The sequence below is a fragment of the Ascaphus truei genome, chromosome 10 (assembly GCF_040206685.1).
Source record: "Ascaphus truei isolate aAscTru1 chromosome 10, aAscTru1.hap1, whole genome shotgun sequence".
NCBI classification, from domain to species: domain Eukaryota; kingdom Metazoa; phylum Chordata; class Amphibia; order Anura; family Ascaphidae; genus Ascaphus; species Ascaphus truei.
Window position 1 is genome coordinate 19,894,792 of NC_134492.1, and position 13,505 is coordinate 19,908,296.

Sequence of the window (13,505 nt, forward strand, 5' to 3'; positions counted from 1 at the left end):
ACACATAGCTAACAGCAACTCCCACCTAAGTAGGACTGCACTTATAACCAAATTATAGCCAGAGGGCCGCACAGTGACAGTGAAGCAGTTACAACTATTTCCATGTCAAATGCATGATAGACTATGAATTAGCCAAACTGGGAGCGCCGTATGTACGCATTTGGCCTTCTCCTATGACGAGCTTTCTTTAACCAACTTTATAACCTCAAGTGCTTTGCATTCTATACGGTGACAGGAGACGCTGAGCCTGTACATAATCTCAGGTCAAACAAGTGACGTGTTTGAGGATTAAGATGCCCGACTGTCGCCGCTGCCGTCCGCAGCTCACTGGGTACAAGGGGCAGCGGTGGGACGGAGATGGATCACAAAGCAGACAAGCTAAATCCTTTTATTTGCTTAGAGGCGCCTCTGTGGTTGTGTGAGCGTGGGACAATCCTGGAACTCGCCTTTGGGTCAAAGCTTAATGTGCCTTAACCTCTCCACTGCTAGAGGGGTCTGCATTCTTCTTCCACAGGTGGAAACAGGTACAGGAGACAACATAACATAAATTACTGCTAGAAGACTGTCTAGCAGAGATCTATTAGATCAGCACGAGATATGCTTTTATATTCCCAAAATTAGGTTCTTCTGCAGCTCTGCGCTCAAAACACAAATGCATATGAACGAAGTAGCTTTTAAACAGTGAGTTTAGGAAGTTTTCTAGATGTATACCACTGTTTAACCCCAGAATCCACTGTACTAGCTAATTAAGTCTCACTTATATTCTCTCTTTCACATTAATCTGCAGCGATTACTAAAGGCGCATTCAGTCTCGTACAAGGTCAGCATCCCCTATCCGTCCTTACTTTCAATCTCTTGTTACTTCCCGTGAGCTGATCTCTGTGAAAAAGTGGGGAAAAGCTCAACCAAGAAACAAACATTCATCGTTAAGTAATATGGGTCGGACATAAGATGTCAGCCTACATCTTTCCAATATTCATTGACCACTCGACACCCATTCTTGCAAAGCCGGACATATTTTGTTGCTCTGCTTATCTTGTCCGTCATCAAATATAAAGCTGGTTTGACAAGGGAGTTATATAGAGTGTTCCTTACTGTCATGGTTTATTGGGTAAGGCCAGACTTGTATTGAGATGCTTCCATTTAGGCTTAAGCTCAGTTTATAGCAGTGGTTGAAACTTGGCTTTATACTATTTCAGGTTTATTGTTATAGGTTTTCCTTGCCTTCCAATAATATCATCTATTTTTTTTTCTCCAAATAATGTCTAGCATATTTGTCCCATTAGAACGTAAACCTCAACAGCCATGCAAGACTTCTCCATGGCTACGTTACATATACAACATCAGCTCTGTTTTGTGATACAGCTAAGAAACCATCATGGAGGCTGCCATCTTAAATCTGGTCCACATGGCTTGGTGTTTTGTGCTCTGAACATAATGCGGCTTTAAGTATATGTTTAGCCTCTCTCGGGTTTTTCTGATTGCTCCCCTGGTACATAGGACAAGATGCTTCAGTAAACAATATGCATTTCATGCTTGCCTCTCTAAGTTCTAGGTGTCTTCGATCTGCCATGTTCTGTCCTGTTAATCAACCTGTGTTTGTGCGGGATAAATCAATAGGACAGGTCAGCAGTGCATTAATTACTCCAAGAGCTGTCTCTCGCCTCTTAAAAAAGAAAACTACCTGCTTAAGATTAATTACCTTTTCACAGATGTACGCTGCATTTGCCCTGGAGTCTCCAGGCCGCATCTCTTCCATCCATCAGTGGAGTGCATTGAGAGATCTCTGTAGGCTGCATCACTGGTCCATAACAGATTTGTTGGTGTATTCACTGTGTGTGGACGGCATGCTTCCTTGTCCCACGTCAGTCTATATTTCAGGCCCACTGGACAAAAACGCACACATTTTCTGGTGGAAAAATATATATATATATATATATATATATATATATATATATATATATATATATATAACACCTCCTTACCATACATATTTACATCACCGCACATTTCAATAAGTTGCGGTGTAAAGAGTTGAATTTAGCTGCTTGAGCAACCTGCCTCCCCGTTCTTTTTGGGGCCTGCTGACTTGGAAGTGTGACCCTTTTTTCTCACCTGTGCATGTGAGTAAGAGCAGGTCTGCGTTACTGTTCTTTGTATTGTTACATTGGAAGACGCCTTCCTTTCCTCTGATTAATATGTAAAACTCTCATTGCTTTCTATGTGTTGTGACTCTCTCCACGTCTCCTATGTAATAGTTTTAGTATAAGCTGCATTTGACCCTGTAATCTAGCATCACTATAACATAGTTCTGCTGTATATTACAACACAGCTGGAGGCGCTGGGTATAGGCCGAGAGGGTTAATTATTTTTCTCAGCGGCCCCTCTCTACCTTGTGAAGGATGAGGGGCTTTTGTTTATATCGCCCCTCAGGTGGCAGTAAGTCACCAATTGAAGCACTCCCACGCCTCGCCACTACTTTAAACGTTAATTGGGGGGAAAAAATATCCTGCCTTCGATTTTTATTTATTTATCCATATCCCAGGGCGCGGCTTTTTAATTCCTGAATAGTAGTTGAAAGTTATGGCTGTGTCTCAGCAGCTAAATGTGTATTTATAGTTTGCCTCCTTGCCAAGCTTTTGTTTTATGTGTGGTAGGGCCCAGCTTTGCATATCAGCCGCTCAGCTGTGCCTTTCAGCTCTCTGTGCCTTCAAGAGTATTCAAATTAGGAGGGAGAATGCTTTGTAATGAACACAAAGTTCAGAACCTCCCAGCTGCAGCCTTTTTCCTCGGGAGAAAGTTTGCACCGTCTCCTGGGGCAGGCAACCTTTTTTAGCCCCCCCGCCCCCCAGCTAGGGCCGTTTATTCTGTATTGCCGCACCTTCAAGTTGGAAAACAGGTTGGGATAGATGAGAAAAGCACAGGAACTCTGGAAACACTTGGTCTCATCCCCAATTATGCCCATGAACATGTAACGATAATTAGGTCTTTATCCATGGGACACACTGTGAAGTAGTTAAGAAGTGGGGGTTTTTTTGTGTAAGTAATCCCTTGTTTATTTTTTAACATAGTCCATATTAATATTGATAAGCCTCCCAAAGGAAGCCTTTGCACTGTTTGTATGCAACAGATATGCTAATAATTTTTGCTGTGTGTCTGTTATACTTTGTTTTATGATGACCTATCCATCTATATTTCTCTTTCAAAGGTTTCACATGCTGCCACAACGTCTGTAAACAATTCAGTCCTGAGGGTGTTGATATAAAAAGATAACGTAACTCCTGATGGGTTGATTTTTTTTCCCCCCCTTAATCTCCTAAGTGTAGGGTTATCTGTCAATTGCACAACTATCCCTTTTCCGTTGCAGAGACCCTCAATAATATTGCAGATCCCTTGGAAAGGGACTTAATCACGTCTCCGTTTTGAGCATAATATGCATTATATGCGGGCTCCATCTAATATGGCTGCCTACAGTTGGTATTGGGGCATTACAAGTCTGTCTGCGGCTCATTTGTATGAATGTTCACTTGCATTGTGAGAGGGGCAGCGAGGAGTACACTGTTCTTGCAGCATTTAAAGAAGACTTGAAACTTCTTTAATTAGGGTTTCATGGCTTTTGTTTAAACATGTTAAATATATTTCTATATTTTTTAATGTGGACATCACGGAATAAAAGATAACTAAGTGGGAAGAACATCATTGTGATTGTAACACGTTTGTAAGAATGAACACCCCTTTAACAATTCCACTGATGACTGTTTTACAGAGGAGCAACTTCCCCATGGATTCCCCACCATTGACATGGGACCCCAGCTGAAGGTGGTGGAGAAGACTCGCACGGCCACCATGCTGTGTGCCGCCAGTGGTAACCCTGACCCGGAGATCACCTGGTTCAAGGACTTCCTTCCTGTGGACACGGCAATGAGCAATGGGCGAATCAAGCAACTGCGCTCAGGTAGGGATGCAAACTATCGCCGTGTTTCGTCTTGTTTGTGGAGGGATTGATCTCGCGATTGGCGCCCTTGTTTTGGGAGCAATGCAAGTGTCGTGTAAAAGTGAGCTTTCCCATTCATGGAACCACTTCAGTGCTGGAACAAGGCTTAGCAGCCCATTTCTTTCTGCACGGATTTTGCTAACGGAATTCAGGATGCACTTTCTCTGCACCATTGTGGGTTAAATGTTCCATGATTTGCTACGTATAAGGAAATTGAATAATTAAAGGGTCAGTCCCACATAGTCGGCCAGTTGAGGTTCTTAGGGCCTGTGAATTCAAGTTTGTCAATAAAGTGTTTTCTTTCCCCTTATCCCACCATGTCCTTATCAGAGACCCAGTAAAGATAAGGGGATGTGGGGAGGGGGGACTTCAGCGCTTGCTGGACACTTGCTGGACACGCAGGGACATCAACCAAAAGGAGGGGCCAGAAGAAATCAAACGCCTCCCAAGTCTCACTTTAGAGAGAGAAAATTACTTATAGGTGTCATATTTGGGTTAAAAACAAAAGGGTATCAATCACCCAGATGAGCCCCCTTAAACATGTCACCGGCATCAGTTCACTTTGGTCCTATGAGGGAATGCTTAGTTAAACAAAAGGATTGGGACAGCGCAGTATCTCATAGTAACTCAAAGGTGTGAAGTTATGGGTTGTGAATTCATTTTTGGATTGAAATGTCAAAATTAAAACTCAACGTGCTATCTTGTAGGAAGGAGAATAATAATATATGTTTGTATAGAACTGATGTTGTGCACAGTGCTGTACATACAATAAATGAATGGCTTCTGAAAAGTTTACAGTCCAATTATGGGGAAAATTTTTGTCTTCCCGCTGGGCCATTCTTCTCATCCATCAAATTCAAGGCATACCGGCCTGAAAGTACAAGCTAACTACATGTAGAAGCTTATATTGTATCACGTATTCGCATTTAGCACACACACCAACCTTTTTGCATGTATATAGCCAGTGCTTGACAAATCACCCAAAAATCTACTCGCCGAACCAAAAAATCTACTCGCCACCTAGTCCCGCCCCCAACCCCGCCTCTAGTCCCGCCCCAACCCCGCCTCTAATCCCGCCCCCAGCCCGCATTTAAAAAAACCCATAAATGAAATAAATTTAATAAATTTCTAGTAAGAACATTCGTTTTTGACATAAGTTTATTTATTGTATTACATTATACTACAATTAGTCCTTGTTTTGTGTGTGTGTGTGTGTGTGTGTGTGTGTGTGTGTGTGTGTGTGTGTGTGTGTGTGTGTGTGTGTGTGTGTGTGTGTGTGTGTGTGTGTGTGTGTATAAATGTCGAATCTAGAAAAAAATGCCAGATGTGAATGACTAGTTTCCTGCACCCCTTAACTAGTGCCTGGATGCCCCCGCTTCAGAATATTTAAAGCAGCAATCCCGCCTGGGATCTTACCTGATCCGCAGTCCCTCAATGTCCAGGTACCTCATTCCCACAATGTTATACATTGGAGGGGATGTGTTCCCTACCTGTCTTCTGGGTTACGGGGGATTCCAATGTCTTCTGTGTGAAGCTTGAGTCAGATCTGGAAGAAAGCAGTATAGGTTATTTCGGTGTAGGTATAGGGCAGTTAAGATATATAGGGTAAATAAAATATCCAGATCCAGATTGTGAGACAGAGAGAGGGTGAGACAGAGAGAGGGCGAGACAGAGAGAGGGCGAGACAGAGAGAGGGTGAGACAGAGAGAGAGAGAGGGTGAGAGAGAGACGGAGAGAGGGTGAGAGAGAGACGGAGAGAGGGTGAGAAAGAGACGGAGAGAGGGTGAGAGAGAGACGGAGAGAGGGTGAGAGAGAGACGGGAGAGGGTGAGAGAGAGATGGAGAGAGGGTGAGAGAGGACGGAGAGAGGGTGAGAGAGGACGGAGAGAGGGTGAGAGAGAGACAGAGAGAGGGTGAGAGAGAGACAGAGAGAGGGTGAGAGAGAGACAGAGAGGGTGAGAGAGAGACGTAGAGAGGGTGAGAGAGAGGGTGAGAGGGAGAGAGGGAGAGACAGAGGGAGAGAGAGAGGGTGAGAGACGGAGAGAGGGTGACTGTGGGGGGATGGGGTGACTGGGTGGGGTGATGGGGTGACTGGGTGGGGTGATGGGGTGACTGGGTGGGGTGATGGGGTGACTGGGTGGGGTGATGGGGTGACTGGGTGGGTGATTGGGTGGGGTGACTGGGTGGGTGATTGGGTGGGGTGACTGGGTGGGTGATTGGGTGGGGATTACTGACTGACTGGGTGGGGATTACTGACTGTGACTGGGTGGGGTGACTGGGCAGGGGGGTGGGATGACTGACTGGGTGGGGGGGTGACTGACTGGGTGGGGGGGTATGACTGACTGACTGGGTGGGGGGGGTATGACTGACTGACTGGGTGGGGGGGTGACTGACTGGGTGGGGGGGTATGACTGACTGACTGGGTGGGGGGGGGGTATGACTGACTGACTGGGTGGGGGGGGGTATGACTGACTGGGTGGAGGGGGTATGACTGACTGGGTGGGGGGGTATGACTGACTGAGGGGGTATGACTGACTGGGTGGGGGGGGGGTATGACTTACTGGGTGGGGGGGTATGACAGACTGGGTGGGGGGGAGTATGACTGACTGGGTGGGGGGGAGTATGACTGACTGGGTGGGGGGGAGTATGACTGACTGGGGTGGGGGGATGACTGACTGGGTGGGATGGGGGGATGACTGACTGGGTGGGGGGTTGACTGACTGGGTGGGGTGGGGGGATGACTGACTGGGTGGGGTGGGGGGATGACTGACTGGGTGGGGTGGGGGGATACCTTTGGTGTCCTACACGTTCTCTCTCTCTCACACACACACACACACACACACTCACTCACACACTCACTCATACACGCACACACACACTCTCATACACACACACTCTCTGTGTGGGGGGGGGGGGGGGTAGCGGATGCAGCCACAGGAGCGGAACCGGAGGGCAAGCAGGAAATCCCCTGCCCCGCGCGAGCAGCCACGGGGACAGGAGCGGAGACCAAAGGGGAAGCAGGTTTGGGGGGGGGGGGGGGGACATTCCCCACTGTCATCTCCTGCCCCGGGCGTGCAGCCACGGGGACAGGAGCGGAACCGGAGTGCAAGCGGGACGGGGGAGTGGGTGGGGGGGAAATCCCCTGCCGTCATCTCCTGCCCCACGCGAGCAGCCACGGGGACAGGAGCGGAGACTGAGGGGATGAGAGGGGAAGCGCGAGCAGGAGACAGGGACCGCGCACGCGAGGAGCAGCCATTACTTACCCCTGCAGAGAAGGGCTCCATTCCGCGTCACGACCGCGTCACGGCCAATCAGCCAGGAAGATATTTTTTTTTATTTTTTTAAATTTGTGGGGGGGTGGGGAAGCGGAGACAGCCACGGGGACCGAGGGGAACACCCCTGCTGGCATCGGGAGCAGCCACTGGCACTGGGGGAAAGCGGGGACCGTAGGGCAACCGGGACGGGGGAACATCGCCCGCTGTCATCTCCTGCCCCGCGCGAGCAGCCACAGGGACAGGAGCAGAACCGGGGGGCAGGGGGGGGGGGGGAGATGGGGGGAGAAATCCCCTGCTGTCATCTCTTGCCCGACAGGAGCGGAGACTGGAGGGGATGAGGAGGGAAGCGCGGGCAGGAGACGGAGACGGACTGCGCGCGCGAGGAGAAGCCATTACCCCTGCAGAGAAGGGCTCCATTCCGCGTCACGACCAATTGGCCAATCAGCCAGGAGGATATTTTTTTTGTTATTTTTTTTTTTTAATTTTTTTAAAATTTGCGCAGAGCAGGGGGAAAAAGTAGCTGGCCACGGGCCAATTTCCGTTCGCGCCTGGCGAGTGGGCGACCGGGTTTGTCGAGCACTGTATATAGCAATCCTGTATACCAGGGGGTGCTCAACTCCAGTCCTAAAGCCCCCAACAGGTCACATTTTAAGGATATGCCAGCTTCAGCATAGGTGGCTCAATCCTCTGATTGAGCCACCTTTGCTGAAGCAGCGTCTGATTGAGCCACGTGTGCCGAAGCTGGGATATCCTTAAAACCTGACCTGTTGAGAGAGGGGGGATCTTGAGTGCTGGAGTTGAGCACCCCTGCTGTATATACCTATCACATGTCATTCAAAATCCTTCTCCCTTCAACTTGCAGGATTATATTGAGCAATATTTCTTATCGCATTTACTGTGTGTGGGTATGTGACATGCAAATGAACATACAGTAATATTTACAGTATATATATATATATATATATGCAAATACAACTGTATGCTCATCTGCATGTCTTAGGCAGGTCTGCAACCCCGCCTTTCCCCATCATCACCCAGCATTGCTACAGCACTTCCACTGCAGCAAGGGATTCTGGGAAATGACATGCAAATGAGCACACAGTGTCACTTTTTGCCTCAAAAACCATTTTTAACATGGTTCCCTATAGGCTTAAGCTTGCTGCATGGTCACATCTTTGAGCACAGCCAGGGTTAAGGTGCATACCCAGAAAACCCACCCACAGACAGCTGTTTCGACCTTAATGGGTCTCATCTCCAATAAAGAATATCACTTGTGAGCACATTCACATGTCTTAGACAGGTCTGTAACCCTGCCTTTCAACCATTATCACCTAGCATACAGTGCTCCCACTGCAGCAAGGGATTCTGGGAAATGACTTGCAAATGAGCACACAATGTGTCACCTTTTGCCTGGAATATCCATTCATCTGTGAACGGCGATGCATCAGCTTAAATGGGCTCCATGTGAATTGATATTCCATAATATATGGATATATACATATAATAATAATGGTGGAAGGCAGGGTTGCAGACCTGTCTCAGACATGTGAATGTGCTCACAAGTGATATTCTTTATTGGCTATATGCGAATGGTGGAGTTTTTTTGTTGCCTTTTTCACCCACCATAACTTAAAATGTGATATGGTGTGATATGGTATATATAATATATATATATATATATATATATAGCAAATGGAAATATTACTGTATGCTCATTTGCATGTCTTGGACAGGTCTGCAACCCCGCCTTTCACCATTATCACACAGCACTACTACTGCAGCAAGGGATTCTGGGAAATGATATGCAAATTAGCACACAGTGCCACCTTTTGCTTCAAAACCATTTTTAACATGGTTCCCTATAGGCTTAAGCTTGCTGCATGGTCACAGCTTTGAGCACAGCCAGGGTTAAGATATATATATATATACATTTTCTTTCTTGTGGAATCTGACTGTGGGCTTGTTTCCACACTTTACTGCATTTTAGAAAACCTGCGACTCTCTCATGCAGAACCCCCAAATCATGTGTACACTTCAATCCTACTTGAGAGGTACATTCCACTCTGACGGGAAGTAATAACAATGGTGAAATCCACTTCTACGGGCTTGGGCCCCATGTAACGCTCGATGGCTCAGCCGCATTACCCTGATTGCGCTGATAAAATATGGACTGAAGTGGTTTGGTAATAAAGATGATGGAAGAGTCTGCTCCCGTCTCGCACGTCATCCGCATTACCACATTCTTTTAGCACCGCGTCGCTTACTTTCTAACCTAGTGGGGTTTTTTTCTTCTTCTAATCTATATAAAGGTCAGCACAGCAGGTATTGTCTTTCTTTGACAAACTTGTCTGTGTAATTACAGAACTGATTCAGACACCTAGATTAAGACGGCCGCTCTCAACACACACTATGAGAGAGGGGGAGGGGAGGGGGGGGCTAATTACATTTATAAATTCGGGACTTAAGAAAAAAAAAATCACTGTAACCTTTAGCTTCTCTCTCCCGCAAACAGGTCGTAATCTTGCTATGTTTGTGCGCAAAGAAAATATCACCCATGTTAATTATTTTTAACAGCATTATGCAGCAGGATGAGAATGTGCGTAATAAAGGCCACGGTTATCATTATAATCTGCTATATCAACACAGTAATTATAGCTGTGAATGAGATGGGCTTCTTGGTCACGTGTTGCCTCTGGCTCTTTTGCCTGTGTCTGCTTTTCAACCGGATGCACAGGGGAAGTAGGGGATGCCAAGAGGCGGCCTGGTGGGCGACGTCGTGTAAATCAGAGGTTCTCCACTCCTCAAGACCCCCTCCCCCCCCCCCCAAACTGGTCAGGTTTTGAGGGTAACCCAGCTTCAGCACTGGTTGCTCAGTCAAAGACTGAGTGAGCCACCAGTGCTGAAGCTGGGATATCCTTACCTGACCAGTTGGGGGGGATCTTGAGGACTGGAGTTGAGAACCTCTGGTGTAAATGATATGGGGACATCAGTGTTTCACGGCAGTTAGCCACAGGATGAACACTTGCATCAACATTGGGAAAGCAAGTGATGTTTTAAAAAAAAAAAAAAACGCGCTACGGCGATGAAGAGGGAACATCAAGCGTGCAGCTCCGGCAGAACCCAATGAGTCATGATGGAGAGTCAGAAGATTAAGAGACTGAACAGAGTCTTGTGTCTTAGGGGAAATATACAATATGCCTCCAGTAGCAAATATAAAACACATCCCCTGGGGACTCGTGCAAATGAGAATTAAAACACTTACAATCATTATAGCTATTAGAAACTCACGTGGCGCTTACAGTAATCACAATTATTGGTACGCAGCCCCTGGGATCTGTTATTGATCAGCCTGTAGGTTTACAGTTGTGTTGTTGTCTGTATGGAGACCTGGGTTTTACACATCCCTTCCCTGCAGATTCCAATAGAAGCTCACGGGCAAGCTAATTAAACTCCTTTAATGAGTTACTTTAGTGGCTGCATGAGACGGCTACAAAATACAGTGTGATTGGGAAAGCAGACATGAAGTACAAGTCAGCGCAAAATTACATTCTTTCAAGGTTTTGATGACTTTTTTTTGTTGCTAGACTGTAATTAAAAGGATTCAGTTTTGTGCACGAGCTTGTCGTCTGCTTTCTACATAACCTGTCATGACAGACTTGGAATTGCAGATCTTTGTGGTATAAAGCAAACCTGCCGTACAGCTATATTACTGAATGCTTCAAGGTGGCGGTATGACAGATGTCACAAGACGCAACAGTAAAGCAGTGCGGATAAACCCCCTGCATTGCTCAGTGCGCAGTCTCATTCAGCATAACCTAATCAGAGGAAGGTAGGATAAACACTTCATTTATTCTAATTAGAAGCCAACAAGGCAGATACAAATGTAATTTGTCTAATAGAAAAAAATAAAGCTCCATTAAGCAAAACAGACGCAGTGTCTTGTGTGCATCAGGCCCATACATACACGTGAGTACATGCAGACTTCTCTCTCCAATGTGAAGCGTCCAGCTTTGCTCCTGGGACCTCCGGGACTTCCACCGGGAATAGATTGTGCACAGATCTGGTTTTATAGCTGCTGTGGTTGAACGTTGAAACCGAGTACTTGCTGTCTTTGAAATGAAGTCCATTCACCAAGAAAGCTTGGGTGTCTTGTTTGGCAGATGTGTGTTCGGGTCAGAAACTCACCTGCCCTCTTTAGCCACCACTTACTTTTATTGGAGCTTCTTTCTAAGTTTAGGCAGATGAGAGAAACCATTCTGTTCAAAGCAATGTTAACAGATTGAAGGGTTATTTTCCAGCTCTCATTAACCCCGGCTAACCTGGCTTCATCCACACAGTATTAAATCCAATTTGGATGAATAGGCATGATTGCCGGCCATCTGATTTCTGCTGCCGCCGTACATAAAAAGAAGCAATATTGATAAAATGCTAAAACTGCATAATGACCTAAAACCCGCTACACATCTTGAAGAATGCAAAGTAAAAACAATACCCTCAAAACAGACCATGGGAATTGGGAAATTAATACAAACATTATTGACCAAAAATATAGATTACCAATGTTTTCTTTTGAAACAGAAATTCTACGATCTTGGAGGCACTGCAGAGAGATTTCTGGCCAATAAGATTAAATTCGGGTTCAGCTTCACATTGGCCCCATACAGTTGTTACAAGAAATATAATCTACATCAATTATCAGGATTCTTTAATGCATCTGAATATCTGCAAGAGATTTTTATATTTCATATAATCTGTGGCATACTCTGTCTCGAAACCAGTCTTAATCTGTCTACAAAGATACATAAACACAGAGATTTGGCAGGACATGCAAGAGACAACATGTAGATAAACTCGGCAAAAACAAATCGGCAACAGGAAGGATCCGTGTTTGTCCAATATAATCAAATGGTACTATGTAGCTGTCCTTGGAACTCTGCTGGAATGGTGCATTCTGAGTAATAACAGTTTGAGTAAAAGAAAAAAGCCATTAGAAAGCTTCTGTTGTCTGATTCCTTGGCAGGTGAAAAAAGGACAGATGAGTAAAAATAGAACAAATTCCAAGTCTCCCACACACAGAAAGGCTTGTACAAATCCTGGCTGCATACCTAAGCACAGTGTCGTCATTCATTAATGACCCGACATTCCTGCGGGCTAAATACAAATGATCTTTCTGAAAAAGAACTTTAACAGTTTTAGAAATATTAAGTGATACAAAAGCGAGAGGAACGCAGATAACGTAAGAGGATTGTTCTGCTTACCGCTCCCTGAAATTGAGCCGTGAATAGAAGCAGAAAAACAGCAACCACGTACGTTGTGCAAACAGCAGGCATTGTTCGTCGCCATGGACTGGCCTCTTGGAAGTCGAAGTCCAGTATTTAAACTCGCTGCTTTCAGCCAAAACTCTGTAACATGTTCATGCAATGTTTTCCAGGCTACCCTCACCAAATGGGTAATTGCATACTTTTACCTTGCACTACTCCCTTAATATATATAATATAACATTGGTCCATTGTAGTTAAAAAAAAAGAAATGATTACAGATTACAGCGGGGTATACTTGACTCTTTTTATCTGGGCTGTGATGGGGATTTTTGCAGTGAACACGATGAGCTTCTCTATCTTTGCACAAAGCCCTCTCCTATAGCACTGTAAATCACCACAAAGGATTGGGTGGGAAACACCTGATGTAATGGACATACATTCGTTTGAAAGGCTCTAAATATAAAACTACCAGCATGCTGACGAAACCAAACCGTGCTGCTTTCATCGCGAGTAATGCATTTGATCTTCACAGGGAGCACAATGCAAGGTGCAGGAAGGAAGTCCTGCCAGAGCTGTGAAAAAAACACAATCAATATGTTCATTCAGTTTGATGCTGGGTGTGAAGGATACAATGTTTTTCTCCTTGTCGTAGGAGGTAGAGGCAAAACTCTGGTAAGTGAGAGAACCAGTTTGCTTGTTAACTGGTGTCTTTGTTGTTCATGAGAATACCCAGCAGTAGTTGCCAATGGTGAAGGCACAAGCCAGTGAACATGTTGTCTACAAGCACCTCCAAAGTGTGGAAAGTCAAATCTGTTCTCATCCCACACAGTACAGCAGTGGCACATGTTGGAATGTTGTTCAACTATTTTGAGACTTTTCTATCACTCTTTCCTTTATTGTGTATATTGCTGGGGAAACGTCCGATTCTGCACACACGTAAGGACGGCTTTGCTATTCAAAAGTAACCAACAGGTAT

General features: G+C 45.6%; 1 protein-coding gene across 16 annotated transcripts in view; it reads left to right on the forward strand.

Annotated features, from left to right (window-relative positions):
• PTPRF (protein tyrosine phosphatase receptor type F) overlaps nt 1–13,505 on the forward strand; it is a 534,777-nt gene that overhangs the window by 469,318 nt on the left and 51,954 nt on the right. For all 16 annotated transcript variants that reach the window (XM_075616080.1, XM_075616081.1, XM_075616082.1 and 13 more), the window contains one exon: nt 3,767–3,955. In XM_075616080.1, coding sequence (XP_075472195.1) covers nt 3,767–3,955 — 189 coding nt within the window. The remainder of the gene's footprint in view (nt 1–3,766; nt 3,956–13,505) is intronic.